We start from the raw sequence: 27,058 nt of genomic DNA, 5'->3' as shown, positions 1-27,058 counted from the left end.
ACACTGACTAAGACTGAAAAGGAGCTTTCCTCACAAAAGGAAGATTTCATTTGTGCAGCCTACAGAAGCCCTGTGCAGTCAGGGGGGCGTCTCTGACCATTTTCATCTTTGCAGATTTCCAGCCCAAAGGGAACCCTGGACACCGTCAGCCTCGAGGTACTGTAAAACCTCAATCTCAGACAATATCTTAGCCCTGGGATGAGACGGATGAGGTCAGAGGCACTGACGGCTCTGATACACTGGTGTGTGCTTGGCCACCACTTCTGTGGGGATCTCCCTCCCAATAGTACTATTGCTTGCTCTCTGTACCCCAAGAGTCAGCCGTCGCTGACCAGCCAAGACACGTGCAAGGAGGCTGCCCAAAGTGGACTGGGCTGAGCAGATCTCCTCGGCCACCCTGTGCCCAATATCCACAGCTGAGCAGTCCTGGCTCCAAACAGCTCTGTTGTAAACGCGTGGTTGCACTTCTCTTAAGTCATGTGACAGCCAGGCCCAAGCAGTAAACAACATTATTGCAGTGCTTAAAGACAGATTCCCCCAGCCAGGTGATGGAGGCTCTGGCCTGTAAACCTAGCTACTCAGAAGGCTGAGATCTGAGGATCACAGTTTGAAGCCAGCCCAGACAGGAAAGGCCAGGAGATTCTTATCTCTAATTAACCACCAGAAAACTGGAAATGAAGCTGTGTCTCAAAGGGGGAGAGCCCTAGCCTTGAGAGGAAAAAAAAAAAAGCTCAGAGATAGTGCACAGGCCTGAGTTCAAGACCCACAACCAAACATAACCAAGATGGAATCCTCTCCACTTTCCATAAGGCTGAGGAAAAGGTGAAATATCTCTACCTCTATTTCTACCTTTGTCTCTATTAAAGGAATGTGAAGGGGTGGGTACTCACGGGTTGTAGACACGGAGATGACAGGGCTGTACTGGTATTCTCCAGAGGGGCTGGTGACCTTCAGTCGAAATTTATATGGTGTCCTGGGCTCCAGACCTTCCACCACATGCTTGGTTGCATATCCCCTAGAGGGGAGGAGACACGCAAGCTGATGATGCCGGGAACCTAATCCAGGGTTCGGTGACCAGACAGGACAAGACCAGCTCCAATACAGCTCTGCTCCTGGTTTTCTGAATTCCTGCAGAAAGGTCGGGTCCTCTACGGTCCCTGTGTCCCCAAGGCCCGGCCAGTGCCTTGAGAAAGAACTGTGTTAACTCTGACATTCAACTTCAGATAACCAAGTTTCAGTTGGAAAGGCCAGGCCACCAATAAGGTCATGTCTGCAATTTTTAAGTGGGGTCTTCTCATGGGTGGGAGGCTGCCACAGGGACAGGACCCAAAGCCCTAAATGCACCAGGGTTTGCTGCTTATGAGCACCTGCCAGGCCAGCTGAGAGGTTAGACAGCACCTGAGAGACAACTGTAACGTTACGCCGCCCCTAGGGATGCTGGCAGCCATTGCTGAGCACGTCTAGAACAGAAACCTGAATATACATGTCCAGAGGGCACAAGTTTATAGTGTAATAATTTGGAGCCTACAAAATGAGTAACAACAGAGACAGTTGTGGAGCCGGCCTGCTCACCTGCTCAGAGAATGCTGGGAGGCAGATGTTGGGAGACCCCACTCTTCTGCTGAGGGTCTGCCTCTCTAGGAGTAAAGGGCTTCAATGGTGACATTATTATAATAGGTATTATATATAAAATATATGTGACATATATTGTTATTATTTTAGTATATATATTTTCCCAAAATGGCTCAAAACCTCAGGCTCCCTTTTCTGCCAAAGGTCTTTATCAGTATCTGGCTAAATTCTAACCCATTTTCAAACCTAAACACACATTTTTTTCTTTCCTCATACTTCGAAGACTTTTTTTTTGGTGGTGGGAGTACCAATACTGGGGCTTGAACTCATGGCTCTTTCCCACTCAACACTGAGCCACACCTCTACTTCTGTTTTTTTTTTTTTTTCTGGTTAACTGGGGACAAGAATCTTATGGACTTTGTGCCCACTCTGGCTTTTAACCACGATCCTCAGATCTTAGCCTCCTGAACAGCTAGCATTACAGAATAGGGTGACTGACATCTGGCTAAAGGCTCAATTTGGGAGAGGAGCATATACAATGTCCAGCTTTTTCTTCTTTTCCCCTTCACTCCAGCCCTCCTCCTTCTCTCCCTTCAGCTACTTTAGCCCACTCCATCTACTCCAAGCCTTTGTTTCCTCAGATTATTTTTCTGCTTCTAACATTTTCTTTTTCATTCTCAGCAGATCTTCAGAGGCTAAAATCATACGTTGAGATTCACAGCTAACACTTCAAGGATGTTTCTGGCAAACCCAAATATTTATGCAGCAATTCTATTCCTTGTAACTCAACAAATATGACTAGTGCTCTCTCCTAGCAAGATGCTAGACCAGGCTGGAAAGCAGCCATGGACCAGCTCAGGGCCGAGGCAAACTGAAGGACAGGTTAGCGCGCTCCCTGCTGAAGCATGGGGAAGACAGGGAGGAAGGACAGCTTCAGCGGTTGAACTGACAGTGCTGGATGAACTGACGGTGTTGGAGCTCACAGGGTGACTGGGAGAAGCTCGCCTGAAAACGTGTCTTCAGATCTAGAAAGGGCGGAGGGCATGGTGGCTCCCCTGGCCTACTAATCAAACAGATTTGTCCACTCAGCCATAGAGCCTGCTGGGCAAGCAGCCTCTCCCCTGATAAAGGAGGGATGGCAGAAGGGTGGGGCTGGAAGCAGACCCAGAGCGGGACTCCTGAAAGAAAAAAACAAAACCACCCTGGAGGCCTTTTGAACTGTTCCTGCAAAATTTCTCCTTCTGCATGTAGAGAGCATCCTCCAGGAGGCATCCTCCGTGATCGCCCGGCACGTGTGTGGAGGCACGGGTCAGAAGGACACTGACGTGGTAGAGCAGGGCCCAGCGCCCCGACCAGGGCAAGCCCCAGACATGGAAGAGGCTGGAGCATCCAGGGAGAGGGCCTCCGTGACACAGGGAGACCCACACAACCATTTCTGAGAGCTGAGAAACGTGCCTAAGACCATCCTTCCTGCTTCCTTTCTCTTTCATCATCCACCACGTCCTAAGCACTTGGTGATCCCCTTTGCACCATGAGTTACTTCAGACGACAAAACCTAAGTGATTTCCTGGGCTCAGCGCCAGCAGGGCCATGAAAACAACGATGCCTCAAGCCCCTCAAATGTGGCTCTGCTTCGCCGCTTTTTTTTTTTCCCTGAGGGACTCAACTGTGATGAGAGATTATCGTTGCTTGAAGAACACCTTTCAATGCCTAAAGGAGGTTGGATGCATGAGGCGGCTTGTTTCATTGGCCTCTGAGAGTCCTAGCACTCCTGTGAGAACGTGGAGAAACAGAATAGCTCCCATGTGGTGCCACTCTGAGCCTGAGCTGTCCCAGGCTTTGACTGCCTTCATTTGCGCCCTTAGGAGCTAACAAGTCAAAGGACCAATCTCCCTTCTGGGGAAAGGCCATTCGGTGTGAGACAGTCACGGGAAGATGGCAGTTTGTAAAGGGGGAGAAAGCAGGCCCAGTAGCCACCTGTAGCCTCAGGCAAACAGCAGATGCATGGGGCAAGAATGAAGCCACTGGGTTCCTCCAGCCCCAGCAGAGCCTCCAAGACCATGTGGAGCCCAGCACCAGCCCCAGGCTCCCCAGATCATAGACGGTGAGCCACTATGTAACTATTCTGCTTGAGCCACCGAGTCTAGGGGTGGGTGGTTACACAGCAATAGAGAGTACATCATGCATCAGCAAAGGAAAGAGAAAGTTATTAGTCAATAAAAAAATGAATCTCAGTGACATTAAAAATATGTGAAGCTGGGCACTGGTGGCTCACATCTGTAATCCTAGCTCCTCAGGCAGCTGAGATCTGAGGACCACAGTTTGTAGCCAACCTAGACAGGAAAATCTATGAGATTTTCCAATTAATCAGCAAAAAGCCAGAAGTGAAAGTGTAGCTCAAGTGGTAGAGAGCCAACTTTGAGCCAAAAAGCTAATAAGCAAGAGCATGAAGCCCTAAAGAAAAAAAAAAAGGAAAAATAAAATATCTGAGTACAGAAAACAAGGAAATAGATAGTTGTGAAAAGTAAATATATAAACACACTTACCATAAAAATACCAGCTCTTGGGGCTGGGAAGGTGGCTCATAGACCAGGACAAATATTCCGAAAAACTTTATGGGCTATAGAAAAGAATTCTTAAAACTAAAATGCCAGCTGGGCATAAACTACTCAGGAACAGGTGGATTTTATAGGTACATGAGTTTAGATCTATGCTATGGTTTGGGTTGGTTTTGGTCCCTAAATGTCCCTTGGCTATCTTCTTATACCTAATATCTGACTCACTGGCAAGTGTCTTATAATTGTATTTCTGAGAATGGGTCTTATTAAGTTGCCCGGGATGGCACCAAACTCCTACGCTCAAGTGATCCTCCCATCTTGGCTTCGGGAGGCACTGTGTGCCAGCTACACCAGCAAATGTTTAAATCTATCTTTAAACCATCTTGTGATCAAGCCCTTCTCACACTGCTCTGTGATCTCCCACCTCAATTACTGCAAGTGTTTCCTAATTAGTCCTCGCTGCGGCTTGCAGCCCTGCCTCCTGCGGCCTCAGCTCAGCCAGCAGCCACTGAGGCGAAGAAAGCACAGGCCAGACACGCCTCTCCTCAGTTTTCTGGATGACCCCAGGCCCATGTGGTGGCCCCTTGATCTCACCCCCTCCTCTCAACCTCGGCCCCTTCTGCAGCATGCCGGCTCACACCTGCCTCAAGTTTGGTTTTGTTTTTATGCTGGTCCTGGGGCTTGAACACAGGACCTGGGCGCTGTCCTAGAGCCCCTTTGCGCTCAAGGCTAGCGCTCTACCACTTGACCACAGCACCACTTCTGGCTTTTTCTGAGCGGTTTATTGGAGATGGGAGAGGCTCACAGACTTTCCTGGCCAAGCTGGCTTTGTGATCCTCAGATGTCAGCCTCCTGAGTAGCTAGGAATATGGGTGTGAGCCCGTATTCTACCTTAGGTTTTCTACTTGGCATTGTTCTGCCTGGAGAGCCCCCCACCGCCGCCCCCAACATCCCTCACCTGTCCTCTCTTCCTTCAAAAGTCTTCAGAAGTTTCTTTCTCAGTGAAGACTTCCTCTTCTCCAGCCCAGACCCCTACCTTTTCCTATGCTTTATCTCCTGGGATTTATTACCATTGCACATGCCATATATTTTTACTTATGTGTACTTTGTACAATTTGTTTTCCCCAGCATGTCTGTCCCCAATGCCAAATCTCATCTGGCACATTGTGGGGGCTCAGTAGCACACATAATGGAGTGGATGAATTGCACAATATGGGCACCTGTTACCACAGGAATGTGGGGAGAACAGTAAGGACACCTCTCAGAGGAGGCCAGAAAAAGGATAGGATGATGGAATTTGTCCAAACAGGGAGAAGAGCAAAGCTCGCATGCAGAAAAGGTCAGGTCATAGTCAAGGGGCAGAAAGTAGACTTGACGGAAGAGTTTATGCTGAGAAGAGAGAAGAAGAAAGGAAGGGAGGAAGGGAAGCAGAGAGGAAGGAAGGAAAGGAGGAAGGGAGGGAGGGAGGGAAAGAGGAGGGGAGGGAGGGTGGGCAGGAGAGAGGGAGGAAAGAAGGGGCAGGCAGGAAGACACAGTCAGGCTGGTTAGGCCAATTATGAAAGGCAGCAATGTTTGACTTAAGACTTTGACCTTCATCCTCCAGGCAGGAGAGATCCATTGAGGATCATCTAATTAAAAGATTAAAAAGAAAATCATCCAAGTACCAGTGGCTCATACCTAGCTACTCAGGAGTCTGCGATCTGAGGATCAAGGCTTGAATCCAGCCTGGGCAGGGAAGTTGCGATCTGAGGATCAAGGCTTGAATCCAGCCTGGGCAGGGAAGTCCATAAGACTCTTACCTCTAATTAACAACAACAACAACAAACCCGAAGTAGAAGTGTGACTCAGATGGTAGCGTACCATCCTTGAGCTGAAAAATGCTAAGGGACAGCACCTAGGCCCTGAGTTCATACCTCAGGATTAGCATGTTCTCTCTCTCTCTCTCTCTCTCTCTCTCTCTCTCTCTCTCTCTCTCTCTCTCTCTCTCTCTCTCACACACACACACACACACACACACACACACACACACACACACACACACACACAGATTGAATGAAGGCATAGAAGACACAGGAAGAGGAGCAAGGCCAACTTGTGGGTCTGGAAAGCTTCAAAGAAGCACCAGGAAGGAGTCTGTGTCCTGATGGAGTGAACTGCTCAGTCTCTTAAGGACTTTAGAAAAGGAAAATTCACAAAACTAGATGATTAGCTCCTTGACGCAATGGAGGCAAGCCTCCTGTGAACACATATGAGCCATCCAAGATACACTGGTGACAGAGACAGATAGGCACAGAAAGTGACAAGCCAGGAAGAGGGTTCTCCTTCACAGCCCCATGTCAGATGGTCTAGATCATTACTTGGTTAAAGACAGACATTTGCTCCTTTGGATGATAACTGGAGAAAGTGAGCAAAGAAGCAAAGCAGGTGAAGGCTGATATAGTCTGCTTCTGCCACCTAGCGTCAGACTTGGGCTGAGTAGTTCTCCAAGGGAGCTTTGGCCATTCACCATTGCCTGGGAGCTGCAGGCAGCCCTGCTGGCCCTACTGGCCCTGCAATGCCAGGCGATCCTCCATTCTCTGGCAGCCAGGGGTGCAGACAGAAAGTAAATGATGCAGAGACAAATGCCAGTCTGAGGCCGGTGCACGTGGCTGCTGTTTCTCTCTGCCTACCCAGCCATTAAACAAAAGGCAAAGGTTCAGGAAAGGAATGCCTCTGGTGGCCTTCTTCCCATAACCAAGAACAACGTACAAGAGAAGGAAGTAGAGAAGAAAATGACACCTTTGTCCTTGTCCATGCCTTGAGATTGAAGCTACCTCTGCAGACATGACATGGTTAAAATAACATCTTTGGGGTAGTCAAGTCAGGAATTATTCTCACATGGTAGCTATAATTTTAGCAATTTTTCTGGTGGCTTAGGTATAAAGAAATGTTTCTGAAATATCAGGGATATTATCATTCAGGCAACAGCTAAAGTACATGTGTGTGCATATGTATGTGTGGGCATGTTTGTGGTGTGTGCGCGTGTGTGTGGTGTATATATGTGTGCATGGTGTGTGTGTCCATGGGTATGTGTCGTGTACGTATTGTGTGGTGTGTGCATTTGTGTATTCTGTAGTGTATGTGCATGTGTATGGCATGTTTGGTATATGTGTGTGGGGTGGGGGGTGTATGGTATGTGTGGTGTACTGTGTGGTGTTTATTGGTGGGTGTGTGTGTGCATGTGCATGTGTGTACCTATGAAGAAAGTTAAAGAAAGTTGACCAGGGACACTGGTGCAGCTGGCCAGGCGGATCACGTGGGTCCCCTCCCACTTCCCACATCAGTGCAACCGGTGATGGGATGATCTGTGTTCTGACTACTGCCCATCTGCTGGTGATGACGCTTCACATCACTCGGCGGGAGCCAGGATCGGTACACAGGCAAACTTTCTCAAGATGATTTCACACAACTGAATAGGGATCTACAATTACCACAAGGTAAAGACCAAATCTCTATCTTCTTTCTGGTATTTCTGAATCACCAAAATAGAGCCATTTTGCAAGTGCTAAAGCTGCCAGAGAAAGAGTCAGTCAGTGCTGATATGCGGACTAAGAGTAGTGACCTCTTGGTCTCTTCTAATGACGCTTTTACTCCTTGCCCAACCCCTTGCCAGCTGGCACTGCCTAGGAGCTGGAGATAGAGGTCTATGCATTTGTAGTGAGCTTTCCTGCCTCAGGGACTTTGGATACTGGCGAGGAGACAGAACAGAAGCCAGCAAACAAGCTCCAGAGAGCTCAGATGAGGTTTTAAGCAGATGGAGCCACCTGGTGGGGGTAAGGAGAATGGCAGTGCTGAGCAGCCCTTTGAGGAGGGAGGGGAGGGTTCGTCTGAAACTTGCATGCTGGAAAGGAACCAGCCAAATAAAACCCAAGGAAATGCACTCAAAAGAAAGCTATGAGTGCGCTCCTGACCTAGGAGCCACCCTGGCTGCACCCGGCTAAGTGGCCAATTTGGCCAGAGAGAGTTGACATAGGACGGTGGTATGAGGAAAGATCAGAGCCATTGGCCAGGCAGATACATGGGTCTAGACCCACCTCCACGAACAAAACAACCTAATGGGAACCCTCATTTAATTTCAGGAAAGTAGCTTTCATTTCTGTCACTACATTTCAGATTTTTTAAATGTACCACTAGCCAGGTGCTGGTGGCCCATGCCTGTCATCCTAGCTGATCAGGAGGCCGATATCTGAGGACCGAAGTTCAAAGCCAGCCTAGGCAGTACAGTCTGTGAGACTCTTATCTACGCTTAATCATCAAAAAAAGCCAGACAAATGAAAGACAGAGCTGTGGCTCAGGTGCTAGAATACTAGCCTTGAGCAAAAGAAGCTCAGGAACAGCACTCAGGCTTGATTTCAACCCCCAGGACTGGCATTAAAAAAAAAAAAAATACCATTAGGCTCTTTCAGAAGTCACAGATACCCTCAAAGGTATGAGAGGTTTCATTTCAAAGTTACTGCTAATGCTTACTTTCTAAAAATTATGACCCATAAAAAACATAACACATTCTTTTCTTTCATATCAAAATGAGCCCAGCTTTTTAGAGACAACAGGAATTGTTCTAGATCACCAGGAAGTTGAAGCAAAACAGTAAGCAATTCGACTTGCACCTACGTATAAATGATACCGTAAGTGTGCATTTTGGGGTCTTCCTCTTCTATGGAGAACCTGAGCCACTGATCCTGGGGTCCTTGCCGCGTCATTGTTTTTTCCAGATCCCAGTACAATTCGATGCTGTGATGCGTCACTTTGCCCACGACTGGCGGATGAGGCTTGAAGGATGGTATGATTTCTAAAAAAAGAATGACACAGGAGTTTAGGATCCCAGGCCAATAAGGACTTGGGGCCTGCTGAGCAGATTCTGACCGTGCAGTGATCTGATTGCTACCCGCACATCTGGCACACAGACAGGGCTGAAGGGATGTGAGCCTCGGCCAGCACAGGGACCCCACACTCTTGCCACAAGGGGACCGCGACACACCATGCCACTGGTGTCATCTCCACTCCCAGGCTCTCCAGATGGCAATTAACATAGTCACCAACTAACTTGATCTTTCAATGGCTGAAACTCAGTTTGCTGTGCTAATCCTTCAGCGATCTGACTCAGGTATGGCCAAGAGACAAACGCTGTATCTGGTCCAAATCTTTACAACACAGATGACAAAGGGTTGACATTTTATCTATATAAACAGCTTTTACAAACTAACCAAGAAAAAAAAAACCAATGTCTAACCAAGACAAACAAAAAACAAAGTCTAATCCCAATCAAGGTAAGAGATGAGCAGTGCACTGAACAGCAAAGCAAACAGTCCGTGTGATACAGGAAAAGAGCCCCAGGTTCCCCAGGGTTTCCAGAAATTGGAAGCAATGAGCTGTAATTGTTCATCTACTCAGACAACTAAGAGGGATATCATCATGACTGGAAGTGAGAGTATTGAAGAACATACTCTCATTCACTGGCTGTGGAAATACACATCATAGCCTTTGTTCTACATTTTGATTAGCATCAGTTAGTTGCTCAACAGGTTTTCATTTGGCTTGTCCATGTATCCATACAATGTGGTCAGGATCATCCCCTCCAACACTCTCTCTCCTCTTTCCCTCTCTTCCTCCCTTCCTCCTTCCAAACTCAACTAAACTCAACCTCAATCTTCCTTGTTACAATGTCCTAATAAAGCACACTGATCATGTCCATCTCCCTTCACACTCTCAGTTTACCCTCGCCCTCCTACTAGTATCCATACCCTACACTGTTTTACACTCTTGTCATTCAATTTTTTAATTGTTGCTTTTTTAGAAAGCTAAAAAGGAAGCATATAACCAGCACTGGTTGCTCATGCCTGTAATTATAGCTACTCTAGAAGCTGAGATCTGAAAACTGAAGTTCAGAGCCAGTCAGGGCATATAAAACTGAGAGACTCTTATTTCCAATTAACCAGCAAAAGGCCAGATGTGGAAGTATGGCTCAAGTGGTAGAGCACCAATCTTTGGCAAAAAAAAAAAGAAAAGAAAAAGTTCATGCCTTTTGAAATTGAGTTCAAACGTTTGTATGAGCACATGTATGTGCCCACACGTGTGCACACACACACATACATACATACATAGACACAGCATCAATTAAGAGTAATCTTTACAAACTCTTTTTTTTGTGCTTATGTGGTGCTGAGGAATCGAACCCAGGGCCTCAGGCATGCAAAGCAAGCACTCTACCACTGAGCCACCTTCCCAGCCCCATACACTCTCTTTAATCCTGCATTCCTACCTCTTTGAACAATTTCCACAGAGCCTTAACAAACACTGAGACACACATACAAGAACATTAACTACTAGAGTCTTCAGCCATTTAGAAACTGGGCACATAAATTACAGTATATCCAAAGCATGTAGTAATAGTCTTTAAAAGGAAATTGGTTTGATAGATGCTTTGAGATGCTTTTCCTGGAGTTCTTTTTGACAAAAAACTAACCATAAAGAAAACTATACATTGCCCATTTCTGTAAATGATACGGTGTCTAGACAGGGCATGCCAGGTTGGTGCCCTTGAGGGCCTCTGGTCTCTATTGTTTTTGTCTTCGTGCTATGTTTGAGTTTCTTAAATTTTTAAGTTTCTATGCCCATGTCTTCCACTCTTTTTGAAACCTCTCCCTGAATCTCAGTGCATTTTAGACCTCAGATATATATTGATTTACCACATTGGTTATTCAAAAAGGATTCTGTACTTCACTTGAGACAAGATTCCACGTAGCTGGCCACTGGCTCTCTGAAGACCATGGGGGCTCCTGCCATGTGGCCCCACTGAGAAAGTCCGGGTAGCCCTGGCCCTGCCCACCCTTAGCCAGCAGGGCACACAGCCAATTATTTCCTTTTCAGTGAGATCCAGAGATAAGCCAGAGAGACAGACTGTAAATTCATGTTTCCCTAACTTTATTTTCCAAACACTTACAGGAAGCATGGTAGAACTGGATAGAACTGGGATTGAATACATTGCTTTGAAATAAAGTCAAAGATACGTATCTCAAAGTGCTTATGTTACTTAAATCACATGTAAAAGGTATATAAATTGTAGTATCTTTCAGGCTGTGAAACCCCATATAGTAGCTAAACAAAACTAATCCTATATAAGTATGGACATAGATAAATCTCAAATGGGGGGAAAAGAATCTACAAAAAAGATACAACTGCACTGTTGATATAGCAACACTGTTTATGAACACATAACACATGGTTACGGTTGATGTTGCTGGCCCCTCCCCCACTGGGGAGGGGGAACGTATGCAGACAGGCAGGATATCTCATCACTCTGGCTGTAAGGTTTTGGGTGGGGTTGTTTGTTTAGGAGTGAGAAATATGGGAGGTTTAAGTTAGGGCTTCCCATTTGTTCTACTGCTTGAGCCACACTCCAGGTCTATTAGCTTTAGATATTTTTAAGATAGAGCCTTGGTTTTTGCTCAAGTCAGCCCGAACCATGGTCCCCCTATTTATACTTCCAGCATAGCTGGGAGAACATGTGTGTGCCACCATGTCTAGCCTTTTCTGTTGAGAGAGGATCTCATGAACTCTTTGCTAGGATGGCTGTAATCTTGATCTCCCAATCGGAGATCTCCCTACCTGCCTTCAGATAGGATGACAGACATCCACCACTGTTACCTAGTTAAGATTTTTTTTTAATAAAGTGAACTTTAGACACATGTAATGAAATGTTCTGACCTACATGGCATAATTGGGTTCATGTTAATTGGCTGTTATTTTGGTAGGCTTGAAATACTAGTTCCTGAAACTAATTATAAAAATTAATGATACCCGTTGCTCTTGTGGGGCTCCTGGTTTTCTTGGCAAGAATGAGTGATCTCATCCTGGCATCCTGGCTGGCACATGCAGTGACTCATACGGTCACATCAAGACATCCTGGCTGCACAGGTCTGGAAGACTAACAGAACACCCCACCAGAGCTCACATTTCAATTCCAAGACAACTAGCCTAAAGTCCCATCAGAACTCATGACAGTCCAGGACTTCTAAGTGAATGTCAGGGCTCAAAGGGACAAACGAGAGTGCTCACTGTGAGTTTGTAAGAGAAAGTAGAGAATGTTAGTAATCCTGGAAACTCAAGAGTTTCTCGTGCCTTCATCCTCACTAGTCCCTGTACAGACCTAAGAGCTCTCCCTCAGCTTGGCATCAAGCAGCAATGGTCATGCCCCAGCCCCAGCCATGTGCCACTTCTAGCTGCGGGCTTGTGACAGAGTTGGAACTTTACTGCTGTCTTCACCCCTCCAGATCTGGTACAGATCCCAGCCAAGGTGGAAGTCTGGAAAGTTCCGTTATTACTAGCCACCAAAGTTACTGGTACCATGGCTTCTTGCACACCCACCCCAGCTGTGGGCCAACTGACTGTCAAATTCTTCTAGGAGCACTGACACTTGGTGCACAGACCACCAATGCCTCCACTGTCATGTCCCACCTTGATGCAAAGTTTAGCAAGATGCAAATGCTCACTTAGGTAAGAACTGCTCTTTGGCAGAAAGCTGTTGATGCCAGATAGGCTCTCTGGATGGTCAAATGTTCTTAGCAGGTAAGAGCAAGTTATTTTTAGGTTGGTAAAGTATAGTAAGTGAAATGAATTGAGTTTTTCCCTTTCTCACCAAACTAGACCAATCTGATAGATGTGTTTAACCATTACAGTATTAACCTGTATTATTTGTGTTTTCTCTTTGGTAAAAATTCTGTTACTTGGGTCTGAATTCAAGGGCTTGCTGGGCAGGTACTACAGTACTAGTCACACTGCCCAGCCCTGCTGTTCTCATTGTAATCTGCTAACATATAAATTTTATGATGCTTATTTAGGACCCTAAAACATACACCTTAAAGGTCACTGGCAAACATCATAGTGACAGGGAACAGCCTGAGGCTTGGAAGCTGGCAGAAGCAGCAAACCACAGCCCGCTCGCTGGAGGAGGACAAGGGCAGCAGACACGGCAGTTTGTGCCAAGTACTGCTGTAACTGCCTTCCTCGTTCAGCTAACCTTCGCCACATCTAATGTCAGCCATCTGCAGTGTAAGGGTTTGCATTATCTCAACTGTTAACAACAGAGTCATAGAGAAGTTAAGTAACTTGCACAAGGTCACACAGAATTGACTGGCAGAACCAGTATTCAAACACAGATGGTCTGGCTGAGAAATTCCTAACTCTATACTCTTCTGCCTCTTAATAACACATATATAAGACATAGATCTGGGATGGAAAAATAAAGTCTACTCTTACAGGCTCCTGCTCCAGATTTCCTCACACCATTTAGTCTAAATCAGCTTTAACCTATGAACTAACTTGACCTTGAACCCTCAAGAAAGTGTTTAAATATTAAGAACAGACAGAGAATGGTTTGAATGACATTCAGGGACAGTAGATGTGGGAGGGGGCAGTGCAGGCAGTGCGGGCAGCCTCCACAGAGCTGGTCTGCAGGGACACAGGCCGGCAAAAGGAAGCTAGTATAAGAAGCCCATAGCAGCCGGGGTGGAGGCTGAGACGGCAGACACTGAGTGTGATAGGCCAGCAGGAGCTGCAGAGGCTGTGTGAGATACAGCGGAGCAAGGCTGGGGGGGGGGGGGGGGGGGCGAGGGCCAGGTGGTAGGATGGAAGCAGAACAAGTGGGACTACCTGTAGGTCCATCTGGTGGAAGGACTGTTATTAGGGCAGAGAATGCGCCATGTGCTGGGGACTTCTGAATCCATCTGACTGTCAGGATTCCAGAGAATTCCATTATCTCCACGCTTTACAGCAAGTTACTGTCGCAAAGAGAGGCTCTGTCTAGCCATGACCTCAGCCCTGGCCACCTGAGTGACACATCCTTCCTTATGTGACAAAAGTCAACATTTTAAAAACCTCAAAAGCTAGTTATTCAGTGAACCACAATGTTGACAGTCAGACTTGCATGTGTTTTCCCACATTCTGCATGGTTTTTATAAGATGTATTAACACATTCATAAACACGATTTTCATGCTTTATTTGTGTATGCAAAACTTTTTAAACTCTTTTTCTCCCTGAGCATTAGTATCAGATCTTTTCCTTATTTATAATTGGTAGCCAGACTTAGTCACATAAATTTATTTACAAAACCAGGAGTAAATATTTTTCTAACTATTAAAAAGAAAAAAAAAGCTACTTGGAAGGCTAAGATTGAAAGGGAATGGAGAGAATCATGATTTGAGGCCAACCATGTGCAAAAAAGCTAGCAAGATCCTCATCTCAACCAATCAGCTGGGTGTGGTAGCAAGTGCCTGCCATCATAGCTATATGTGGACACGGTATTAGACCAGCCTTGGGCAAAAATGTGAACCCTCACCTGAAAAGTAACTAAGGCAAGGGCTGGGGCATGACTCAGATAAAAGATCCTGAGTTCAAACCCCAGGACCATCAAAAGATAGGTAGGTAGGTAGGTAGGTAGATAGATAGATAGATAGATAGATAGATAGATAGATAGATAGATAGATAGATAGATAGATAGGTAGGTAGGTAGGTAGGTAGGTAGGTAGGTAGATAGATAGATAGATAGATAGATAGATAGATAGATAGATAGATAGATAGATAGATAGATAGATAGATAGATAGATAGATAGATAGATAGATAGATAGATAGATGAGAGAAAAATAAGACCTTAGAATCTGTTTTTCATGGTTCCTTTAAACAATTGATGGGAATCTTCTAACTTTTCTTATCTTACAAGTTTCTATCCTGAAAGAAAAACAAAAGGAAAAAACAAAAGGACAACAAAGTGAGAGTTGTATGAGAACTGATAGGCATGCTATACTGAGAAGCTTTTTTAAAGGCTGTTATTATCTGAATCCGAGACCAGAACACTGTGCTGCTGTGCCATCTGCCCAGCCATGCTGGCAACAGAGCAGCAGAAGGGCTGGGTGCAGTCACTGTCCAGCCTCCAGGTCACTCTGAAGAGGAATCATCACAGCTCTCAACAAGAGATGCACACCAGGTTATAGGCTTGAGTGCAGACCACTGCAAAGCTTGAGTAAGCTATTTCACTGCATTCGTGTCCTCGAGTTCTGAAAGGACTGTAGAGAATGATTAACACAAATACACAGAATATTATGACAGCCCTCCCACCCTTTCTCTCTTCATTTGCCTACCTTCCCTTGACTTCACCCCTCCCCCAGCACCTCAAGTTCGATTCCTGATATTTTGTGAGTTGTTCAGGGGAGTTACACCATTGCAAATTTCACCTGCATATACCCTTAGTTCATATGCATACAACCTTGTGTACGTTTACATATATATTCATAAATTAGATATAACTTCCATATATGAGGGAAAACATGTATCCTTTGTATCTCTGAGCTTGACTTACTTAATTTCTTCCAAGTCCCATCCATCTCTCTGCAAATGACATAATGTCATTCTTTCTAGTGAATGAGTAAAATTCCATTGTTTATATACACCACATTTTCTTGATCCATTCATCCATTGAAGGGCATCTGGGCTGTTTCTATAATTAGGAAATAGTACGGCAATGAACATGATTGTGCAAGTGGCTTTACTGTATCCTGACTTGTAGTTTTTTGGATAAATGCCCAGGAGTGGTATTGCTGGATCATAAGGTAGTTCTACAGTTAGGTTTTTTGTTGTTGTTGTTGTTGTTTTTTGAGGAATCTCCATACTGCTTTCCTGAGTGGTCACACCAGTTTATATTCCCACCAATGGTATATTAGGGTTCCTTTTCCCTCACATTCACTCCAGCATCTGCTGCTGTTGTTTGTATTTTTGATAATGGCCCCATTCTAACTGAGATGAGATGGAATATCAGTCTTGTTTTGATTTGCATTTCCTTTATGCCTTGAGATGTTCAGCATTTTTTTCATGTCTATTGGCCATTTTTACTTCTGAGAAGTCTCTGTTTAGCTCCTTTGCCCATTTATTAACTGGGTTATTAACTCTTTGAAGATTCAGTTTCTTGAGCTCAAGGTATTCTTATGATAAACAATTGACTATCATTTCAAAACTTACAGCTGGGCAAAGTGGTGCATACCTATAATCCCAGCACTCTGAAGGAAAGAAGGAGGACTGTGTGTTCAAGTAGCATGGGCTACTTAGTGAAAGCCTGTCTTAAAACAAACAACAACAAAAGCTATGAGAGAACCAGACCCTGAGATGAGTGCTATGATTAATAGCATAAAAAAGGGAAGTTATGAAAAGAAAAAATGTGACTATATTCATTATATAAATGTAGACACCAGCCAGGGTTGTGTTCCTACCACAAATATTAAGGAAAGAAAAAAAACTGAAAGTTTACTAAGATCAGTTTCATTGGCGAGGAACACCTGCATCCTGGCCAATGAGGAGGGAGGCATCTCGCGGAGGGACAGCCCTACAGAGAACAGCAGGGCCATTTATCAAGGCTTGACCAGGTACTTACGGCAGCCAGAAATCAAAAACACATTCGAAATCAACATGCCAGGGAAATCATAAGTGTTCCCACATTTTTTAAGTATCAGAAATGTTTGCCATGAACCAATATTAGAGGTGGAATTTTCAAATCAAATATCAAAATAGTCATAGTGATGAAAGTTTTTCCTTTCTTTTAAAAATAGGACAACTGAAATAATTTTATTTTGCTAAGCTGTTTCAATGCTTTTATAAAGTGCAGTACTGTAAAACCTCAACAGATGGAATGATAGCAGAGGTAGACAGTGTAAAAAGAAATTAAATGATCAGCACCACTAAATTCAACTAACAAAAGGTTCATTTCTACCATCTGACTTCGTGTGTGTGTGTGTGTGTGTGTGTGTGTGTGTGTGTGTGTGTGTGTGTGTTGGTTGTGGGGCGGGCTTGAACTCTGGGCTTGGGCGCTATCCCTGCACTCTTGAGCTCAAGACAAGTGCTCTACCACTTGAGTCACAGCACCACTTCCGGTTTTATAGTGGTTAATTGGAGATAAGACTCTTATGGACTTTTCTGCCAGGACTGGCTTTGAACCATGATCCTCAGATCTCAGCCTCCTGAGTAGCTAGGATGACAGGCATGAGCCACCGGCACCCAGCCAATCTGACTAATTCTAAGAACAGGAAGTAGAACTACAACTGACTTTCCTGAGTAAATTTAATGCCCTTATTGTATTAAGTAAAAAGGAAGATGCTGGACACAGATGGCTTATGCCTGAAATCCTAGCTATGCAGGAGGCTGACATCTGAGGATGGAAGTCCAAAGTCAGCCAGAGCAGGAAAGCCTGTGAGACTCTTATCTCCAATTAACTACCAAAAAAGCCAAAAGTAGAAGTATGGGTCAAGTGGTAGAGCACTATCCTTGAACACATCAGTGCCCAGACCTTGAGTCCAAGCCCCAGAACTGGTACACACACAAAAACTTGTTACTACTGAGCTGTGAAGTTTCAAATTCAGAAATCCATGAGAGTGATGCATCTTCAGTGTTTCCCGCATTCCAATGACCCTACCATCTGACTAGACAGCAAGACTCTGGAGGAAAATGAACGGAAAGTCCTTCACTGCTCTCATCTGGCTCAATCCATGTTGGATTTCAACTGATCTGATATGATTCAAACATTCATGAGGTTTTGTTCTCTAACGAAACAGGCAGTAATTCAATTAACCAGATGAGGAGCACCTTAACAGACAGACTATAACGTCACCTTTTATCCCACAGTTCTCAGTACTCAACATTTAGACTGCATATTACTTTGAGGTAGGAGTGAAGCCAGACATCAGCTAGCTCCATATGTGCAGAGAGGTTCCCAACGCTCTGTCATCTGAGTCAAATCCCATGAACCCGTCTTCTGGTACATGTGTATCGTACCCAAGAACGCGACACTGTCTCCAACTCTGAGGCTATACTGCCTTCCAAGGAAACCTGCTAAAAGCTTGTTGACTGATACAACTCAACCACACTGTTAGGAACCTCTCCTCTCTTTTTCACACAAATAAAATGCAATAATATATTCTGACCTCAAAATACTTTGAAATAGTTTTCTAGCATGTGAAACAATACTAAAGGGCAATTAAACATTTATATCTGAAATCGTCTTAGATTTCCATCCATTGCTGTTTTCCTCCTCTGCCCAACATCCTGCCATTCTCCACCCTTTCATTCTCACTATCTCTGTAGACATGACTCTGGTGGGTCTTTGCCAACTCCTGGCATGGGTAGAACTGGAGTCTGCAGTCCTCAGAAGACACACACCTGAGCCACCTCTTCCCTCCCCAAAGCAGTCGTGATAGTACAGGAAAACAACTGGTGGTGGATATTTGAACTCAAAGCCCAGAGACAGCAAGAAAGAACAGATACATCCTCAATATCTGGTGACCATACCATGCAGCCTGGCAGTGAAAACATAAACCTAGATCCCATTTTAACAGCAATAAATTAGTATAACCAGTAATAACCTGATCCCTGCAGAGACTTTCTCATCATCAACATAACCCTCATCATTAGAATGTCACTGACAAATTCAATTCTTTTTTTTTTTTTGGGGGGGGGGTCCAGTCATGGGGCCTGAACTCTGGGCCTGGGCGCTGTCCCTCAGCTCTTCAGCTCAAGGCTAGTGCTCTACCACCTGAACCACAGCGCCACTTCCGGCTTTTTTTTCTTTTTGCTTATGTGGTGCTGGGGAATCGAACCCAGGGCCTCATGCATGCAAGGCAAGCTCTCTACCACTAAGCCACCTTCCCAGCCCCAAATTCAATTATTTAAGAGTCATAATTCGTATTAAAAATATACTTATTGAATCAACCCACAATATTGCCAATATTTGTAGCTCGTCCAAATGGAGTTTCTTTAGAATGTACAGCCATAGCCCTGCTTCTCAACAGCTTTCTACAATTGTTTGCAATAAAAAGGAAAGAACAAACAAGTGTTGGATGAATTTGCTATATAAAGACAAATTTGGTACCATAAATCTCCCCAAGTACCTTCATTCTAAACAGGTTACCAGGGTACACCAGCAAAAACAAATTACATTTTCACAGCCACTGTAGGAAGAACCAAGTCATAAATTGGATATTAATTTTAAATAATGGACACTGCTCTTTGCATTTGTCAGAATAAGTCCTACAGAGGAAATCCCGCACCCCTCCTTTGGGACTGCTCTCGTATTCCTCTACTCCTTAGCTTGGGGCATGTCTCAACAGCCAAGATTCATGCTCAGCCCCTTCATGGCAAACTAACGAAATCTGTTCCGCAAGCAAAATTCAAAGGCAGCTACTATATCATTGTCCTTCAGAAAAGTCTCTCCCCATGCATAAAACACGGTTTGGAAATAGATTTACTTCCCCTCTCTGCACTGGTAACAAAGGTACCACTTTGATCTCAGCTCAAGTACAAATTTATCTTTTTAAGCTCCCCATCAAGTATTACGTCCCTCCTCCTTCCTTCTTCCCCCACTGAACACCACTCTCTACTTTCTCATTAAATCCCCCAAAATGTTCAGGAATACAACTTGAAGTTATCTTTAAACCACTCACTTTAGTTACTGTCTCAGTATAGAATGGGTATCCTTTTCAAAACTCAAATTACAAAATAATCCTACAAAGGATAATTGGCATAACCAATATAGGCATAACTTCTATGAACTACAGTATTCACAAGCTCAATTACTACCACGCAATTAGATGAGGTCTAACAAGCTTGCTTTGTTGTCTTTTTTTTTTAAGCAATAGATATCCAGAAAACCTTTTAAAATACTTCTTTCGGTGGCTCAGTGGTAGAGTGCTTGCCTTGCATGCATGAAGCCCTGGGTTCAATTCCTCAGCACCACATACGCAGAAAAAGCTGGAAGTGGCTCTGTGGCTCAAGTGGGTGAGCAGCTCACCTTGAGCTGAAGAGCTGAGGGACAGCGCCCAGGCCCAGAGTTCAGGCCCCATGACCGGCAAACAAAAAAAAACAAAAAACAAAAACTTCTTTCTTCATTAAAAACATTTTCTTCAAAAGGTAAATACTATTTTATTATTTTCTGACATATGAAAGCAATTTCTAGTCTTATATATAAGTTTTTAAATAAAAACTACAGAACTCTGTGAGGGATTTTGTTGTTCTTCTTGTTTGTGAGATAAGGTCTTATTATATAGCCCAGCCTGTCCTTCAACCTGTGAGCTTTTCTCTACCTTCTGTGAGCTTTTCTGAGATTAAAGGCAAAACCACCATGCCTGGCTACAATACAAAAAATGTAAAGTGAAAAATATTATAATTCTCTCACAGCCATTGTTTGAACCCAATATGAGATGACCATCAACAATAACTTAGAAAAAATATCTTTGGAGAAAAATACTTCACACTCAGCACAAGTTCCCTTCAGTACCAAAAGTTTAAAAACAAAGTATATTTTCCAAATAAGAAAATTCAAATATTTACAGAAACTTTCTGATAGAACACATATCCAAAATATAAAATCCAATGACAACCACCTAAGAAATTAAGACTTGAACAGACACTTCAGCACAGAAGATACACACGCTTACCTGTAAATATTTATTTTTTATTTATAATTGCCAAAATCTCTAAGCAATGGGTCCCTTCAATAAGTAATGAAGAAGCTGTGACATTTCCCAATAGTATATGGTATATCTCAGCACTGATATTCAGTGATTTAAAAAAAAGAAAGCTGCCAACCCATGAAAAGACATAGAGGGGGGGATTTGAATACATGTTATTGGGGGCAAAAGAAGCCTGTGTAAAAATGATACATTTATATGATTCTAACTATATGATATTCTGAAAAGATAAAACTATGGAAACCCCCAAAGATCAGTGGGATCAAAGGGAGGGAAGGAAAGTCCAACAGGCAAAACAAAGGGGAAATTATTAGGGTGGTAAGACTATTCTTTGTGGGGCTGGGAAGGTGGCTTAGTGGTAGAGTGCTTGCCTTGCATGCATGAGGCCCTAGGTTTGATTCCTCAGCACCACATAAACAGAACAAGTCAGAAGGGTGCTTTGGCTCAAGTGGTAGAAGGCTAGCCTTGAGCTGAAGAGCTGAGGGACAGTGCCGAGGCCAAGAGTTCAGGCCCTATAACTGACAAAACAAAACAATTCTTTGGTGGTCTTGTGGGCAGTGTGGTACCCAGTTGGTGGTGCTGGTTCAGGACATGGGAGAAGGACCTAGATAGCAGACATAGGTGACTGTAGGAGCATACTCCTGGAGACTTCATCTTGTCCTGGGTCCTTTCCAGCCTCTCTGTCTCTGGGCCACCACCTGTGCCACACACTCCTACCACCCTGAGCGCTGCCTCACACAGCCCCAGGACCTCGGGGATGAGACCCTCTGAAACCTATGGGCCAGAATTAAGCTTGCTTTTCTGAAGTTGTTTATGTCCGTTGTTTTGTGGAGATGACGAAAGTCTAACATGGATGGATATACAACACTGCATCTGGCATAAGGAATGAAGCTTAAAGTAGGCAAATTTTAAAAGACAATTTAGCAGAGTGAGGAATCTCAAGATCAAATGTAAAATACGATCAAATCTGTTTTACAAACGCATGAAGCAGCCTCCCTGAAGGGGGGTGAAGGGGTCTGCTCCAAATAACTCTAGAAATAAGGGCCATCTTCAAAGGCAAAGGAAACTGGATGTAAGAGCTGTGCTATGGTTGACATCCTGACCCTGCTGCTGCCACTGTGGGGAGCACTGGAGGGAGTGAGTGGTAGGTAAGCGGGTGGTGGAGCACTGGAGGGAGTGAGTGGTAGGTAAGCGGGTGGTGGAGCACTGGAGTGAGTGAGTGGTAGGTAAGCGGGTGGTAGGTCGGGTCTCGTTGTTAGAGTGGCAGCTATGCATCAGCAAGGGGAGGGTAGAGCCGTGCATGTGCTGATGAAGTCATGCTTAGCTTAACCGACATATGCATGTGTCATAGAGCACTGTAATGGTTACTATATATGCACGTATTTCCTTATTCTGTCAGCTGAGAAAGACTGTAAGCAGTGACATAGCATGTAGCACCCAGGTCTTTGTTTCTAATGGTATTTTTCCATGAAAGAAACCAAAATTCCTGGTTCTAGAAAAGAGACTAGAAATAACACAAAATGAGCATCTTAGTGCCAAAATTTTCTGAATGCTCCCCCACAGCAAAATTAAACCACTACCCACATGGTATGCGTAGGTCAAAGTGCACAGGAAAATTCTAATAACTCTTAGAGACCAGAATCAACAACGTGAGCAAGTAAATATATATCAGATTATAATTGAAAATACAAAAAATTTCCATGAGTCTGTACTAATGTAAATAAATGAGTAAAGAAACATGAAAGACACAACCACATAGGGGAATTGCAACTGATTATGTCAGACTCTGCCACAGGGAAGATGCAGTGCGGTTTCCACTCTTTGAGCACAGGGACAGCAAATGGAGACTTCATCAGAGCACAGCATGGAAGAGCAGAGGGAAAGGTCACCAGGGAAGCCTGACAAACTTACAGCAGTGACACGCAATGTTCATGGTACACATCTCCAATCTGATGTAATAAAGATCACTTTTGTGGTCCTCCTCTAAAAATAGCCTATAAAAGGCCAGGCACTGGTGGCTCACACCTGTAATCCTAGCCACTCAGGTGACTGAGATCTGAAGATCATTGTTCAAAGCCAGCAGGAAAGTCTGTGAGACACATATCTCCAATTAACTACCAGAAAACCAGAAGTGGCACTACCCTTGAGCTAAAGAGCTCAGAGACAGTGCTTCGGCCTTGAAGTTCAAGCCCCATGATTGGCCAAAAAAAAAAAAAATCCTGTTTAAAAAGTCACTCTAGGGGTTGGAGGCATGTCTCTGTAGTGATTGTAGCAGGTACTGAGTTCTAATCCTGATCTTGGGCCAAAAAAAATCAATCTTAATTTTGAGGAAAACATCAAATAAAACCAAAGAGAGAGGCATCTATAAAACACCTGATAAGTGTCACAGTCAAGAAAGGAGAGTCTGAGAAACTGTCACAGAGGAACTTGAGATGTGACAACTACATCACGTGGTATTCTGGATGTAATCATGGGTCAAGACAAGGGCATTGAGTGAACAGTGAGGACATCTGAATAAAGTATGGACTTGCGTTAATAACATGCCACTATTAATTAATAACAAAATATTGTGTACATGTCAGTTGTTAGAGATGAGGGGATAGATTATGTGAGAACTCTATGAACTGTGTTACAAATTACCATGCAGAGACAGGAGAGAGGAAGATACAGAGGTGCAGAGAATGACAGCAGACCTCTACTTGCAAAGGTGTAAGCTGAGCACAGTAGAAAGATGTCCTTAAAGAACTCAATAAGCCTCAGCCTAAAATGCTATGTGCAGTGGAAAATGCTTTAATTTAAAAAAAAAAAAGGGGGGGTGGGGTAGACTAAAATCTTCTTTAAGTAAACAAAAGTTGAAGAATTCCTTACCAGAACACCTGAACTATTAAGCCATATCTCAGGAAGAAGAGAAGCCATATGAGAAGTGAATCTAGTAACAAAGTGCTAACGGGGATGGGGAGCAAATACTTGGGTAAATACAAAATCTGTTGTCGGCCTAAGTGAAAATAACCACAATGTACCATGAGGTTAATATGAGTAGAGGTGATGCATTTGACAAAAACACAGGATAAGGAATAGAAGCAAACACTGCAAACCTGACTAGGCTGTGCTCAATATACCAAAAGGATAATGTGAGGGAGGAGAGATTTGTTTTGGCTCATGGGACAGAGGATTCCATCCGTGTTTCCTGAGCCCCATGCTCTGGGGCTGAGCTTGGGGCTAAATACCATAGCATTAGGGGCTTGTAGCAAAAGCTGCTCTTCACTTCTTAATGAATAGGAAACAGAGAAAGGGAGAGAGAGTGAAACAGAGAATAGAAATAGAAAGAGAGAGAGAGACAAAAGAATAGAGAGAAACCGACAAACAGGAGAACACCTCCAAGGACTGCCTGTACTTTGTACTTCCTCCAGCTAGACTCCATTTCTTCCAGTTTCCAAAACCTTTCCAAACAGCACTACCAGATCACCAGCTAGGGAACTATGCTGTTATCACACGAGCCTATAGAGGATCTTACAAACTCAAACCATACAATACTTCTGTAAGGTTCTTGTGCACAACAATATTAGCTGAGTAAAGATGATGATGTGATAAAGATGTTTGCTTTAAGCCACAGAGCAAGTATTAGAGGAAAAGGTTCACTGCACATTGTTTTTACTCTGCAAGGCACAACCTTCTGCAAGTTTATAACAAGTATATATTCTCCTTGCTTAGTAACACCATCTTCCAAATGGATATAGAAAATGGGATCTATAAATATAAATATTGATGATGTGGATGATATAGATATAAATAGATACACAATAGAGTATTATTCAACCTTTACTAAAGAATGAAATTATGATATTTGCACAAAAATGGAAAGAATGACAAAGGGGATTAACTGCTCAAATACAATAATCACATGTATAAAAATGTACTGAAATCTTTTCATACAGTGAATGTATGAATAAAAAAATACATAAAACTATCTTCCCTCTAATTTGTCAGGTATATTCCTAACCCGCTGAGAGTCAATTTGGTCACCAAAATTGCTAAATAAATATAACCACACTTAACTTTTACAAGCACTGAACATTTAAATTACATTAAAATTGTCTAGCCCTAACTTTAAAAAAAAACTTTATACTATTACATCCATATTTAACAAATGTATTTCATGGACCTGTGCCATATTTTCTGCAAAATCAACAAAATCTTTGATCCAAAGTAAAAAAAAAATCCAATTTGTTCTTGGGTAGGAAAGCAGTAAAAGTTAAAATTATTCATGCCCTTACCTGACAATAAATCTGTCTGCTCCTTCCTATTTTCTATAATGGTATAACTTGAATTATATATGGAAGCTTGCAGGCAAGGGACACCTCCAATAAATCATATTATCTGTCCAGTCTTTAAGAAAGCCTTTGATCCTTTGCTTTTCTAAAGTGAGACGCTCAATAAACATCACTTCAAATCCCCTTCCAAATATATCCAGTGCCTGTCTTGGCTTTTGCCCTTTCACCCCCAAAAGCAGCATAACAGTATTGTCTATCCTTTGGGAGCTGATATTGTACAAGATGTTTGTTCTTGCCTAGTATAACCAACTTCCTGAGGCAGTAAGTTTCTATACCGCAGTGTGAATTTCTTCCTTGTTCTAATTTTAAATTGTGAGTGAATGGGAATGTGAGCCTACATGTATGTTCCCTCTGTCAAATCCAAGATAATTGGTCACAGTTCATTTGAGTTGAAAGCTGTCAAACCTTAAATGCTTTGAATTCTCCCTGCCATATTATGTGTACACACATACATGCGCATGTGTGTGCACACACACACGCACACACATACACACTCTTCCTACTTTGGTGAAACTTGGTTTGTTTGGTAGATAATCATTTGAGATGAAGCATGAAACCGAGTTCTTATTAAAACTTCATTTAAAATGAGATGCATCAAATTTGATGAGATGTACAAGTCATGTCGAAAAACTTTACTACCTTGGGGGGTGGGGGTGGAGGGGCAGCATGGGGGAGGGGTGAGGGGGTAGAGATGGGAAGTGGAAACAAAGGAGAAGGCAACAATGCTTGATAAGAAATGTACTCATTATCTTGCCCATGTAATTATAACCCCTCTGTACGGTATTTTCACAATAAAAAAAATCCCCCAAAAAAGTACAGCAAAAAAAGAAAAAAATTGAATATTAATATGTTGTAGAAATTGTCAAGCAAAGCAATTGATATTAAAAAAAATACTGAAGTGATTGGTTTCTGCTAATGCTGTTTTAAGGCAGCTGCTTCTTTTAACTAGTTTTTCATGTTTAAATAAATACCCTTTGAATGAATTACCAGTTCTCTGTTTTTTATTTTAAAAAACATTATTTAGTGAAATTGTTCTGGAATTTCAAGTAAACCCACACTGGTTACTTCTGAATTCTTGATTTCCTAAGGACCGTTTTCTGATCTGCGCCACAATAACAAATATCCAGACAAAGTTGTTTGTTGAGCACAGATGAGGAACACATCTGTGCCAACTGCTTTAGAGCACAGCTAGGCCCAGTGAAGCAATCTCGCTGCTCAGACACACAGCTACCTTCTTGAGGAGGGTCGGTGTCTAACCCCTGCAGGACACGGCACAGCAGAGGGCGTTGCAGAGCGCTGGAAGAACAGCAACAAACAACTTTGGGATACCATTCATCAGGAGAGGAGGGAAGACTCCACCAGTGGGCACACGACCATCTGTGCCTCAGAGACCCGGGTGTCTACGGAAATGGTGCCTGAGCTGCTGGACATTTTCATGGCCCAAACGGAATGCTTTGGTGTCAAAACTTCCCTCCAGCACCAAGTACAAATACAAACATGTTTTCTAATGGTGTCGGAGTACAGCAGTATCTCCTCCTAGTCCTTTAAACAGCTTTGAGATTTAATCACACGCTATAAATTCACTGTTTTAAAGCATATGGTTCAGGGCTGGGATGTAGCTCAGTGGCAAAGCGCTTGCCTAGCAAGTGCAACATCCTGGGTTCGATCCCCAGTACCAAAAAAGAAAAGACAAAAAAAAAAATACAGTTAAAGCATATGGTTCAGTCGTTTTCAACATACTCACAGACTTGAAAAACCTTGCCAAAATTATTTTTTATGCAAGCTTTGGGGTTTACATAGGGTCCTCGGGTGAGCTAAGGCAACTCTGAACCATTACCAAAGAAGATAGGTCAGTATACAAGCTCCAGGAAAATGCCTTTCTGCGTGTGTAAGACTGTGTACATTCACAAATTACCAGCCACATTTTGGACTCAAGTAAGAAGAGGATAAAAATATCTCAATCCCAAAGGCTCGATAGACTTGCAGTGAGCCTTTGCCCTCCCATAGATGACAGAGTTTGACTGACAAGGGAGTGAGAATTGAGAAGGTTCAATGAC

At 43.5% G+C, this 27,058-nt stretch overlaps 1 protein-coding gene across 1 annotated transcript in view; it reads right to left on the bottom strand.

Annotated features, from left to right (window-relative positions):
• Positions 1–27,058, bottom strand: part of LOC138803979 (fibronectin type 3 and ankyrin repeat domains 1 protein) — a 67,208-nt gene that overhangs the window by 17,349 nt on the left and 22,801 nt on the right. Inside the window, exons 2-3 of the mRNA XM_069988283.1 lie at positions 8,781–8,958; positions 891–1,015 (exon numbers count right to left, since the gene is read on the bottom strand). Coding sequence (XP_069844384.1) covers positions 891–1,015; positions 8,781–8,958 — 303 coding nt within the window. The remainder of the gene's footprint in view (positions 1–890; positions 1,016–8,780; positions 8,959–27,058) is intronic.

Source organism: Dipodomys merriami, unplaced genomic scaffold (assembly GCF_024711535.1).
Source record: "Dipodomys merriami isolate MVZ:Mamm:240054 unplaced genomic scaffold, mDipMer1.0.p SCAF_35, whole genome shotgun sequence".
NCBI lineage: Eukaryota > Metazoa > Chordata > Mammalia > Rodentia > Heteromyidae > Dipodomys > Dipodomys merriami.
Note: the sequence above shows the minus strand (reverse complement) of the source record. Positions and strands in the feature narration are given on the sequence as shown.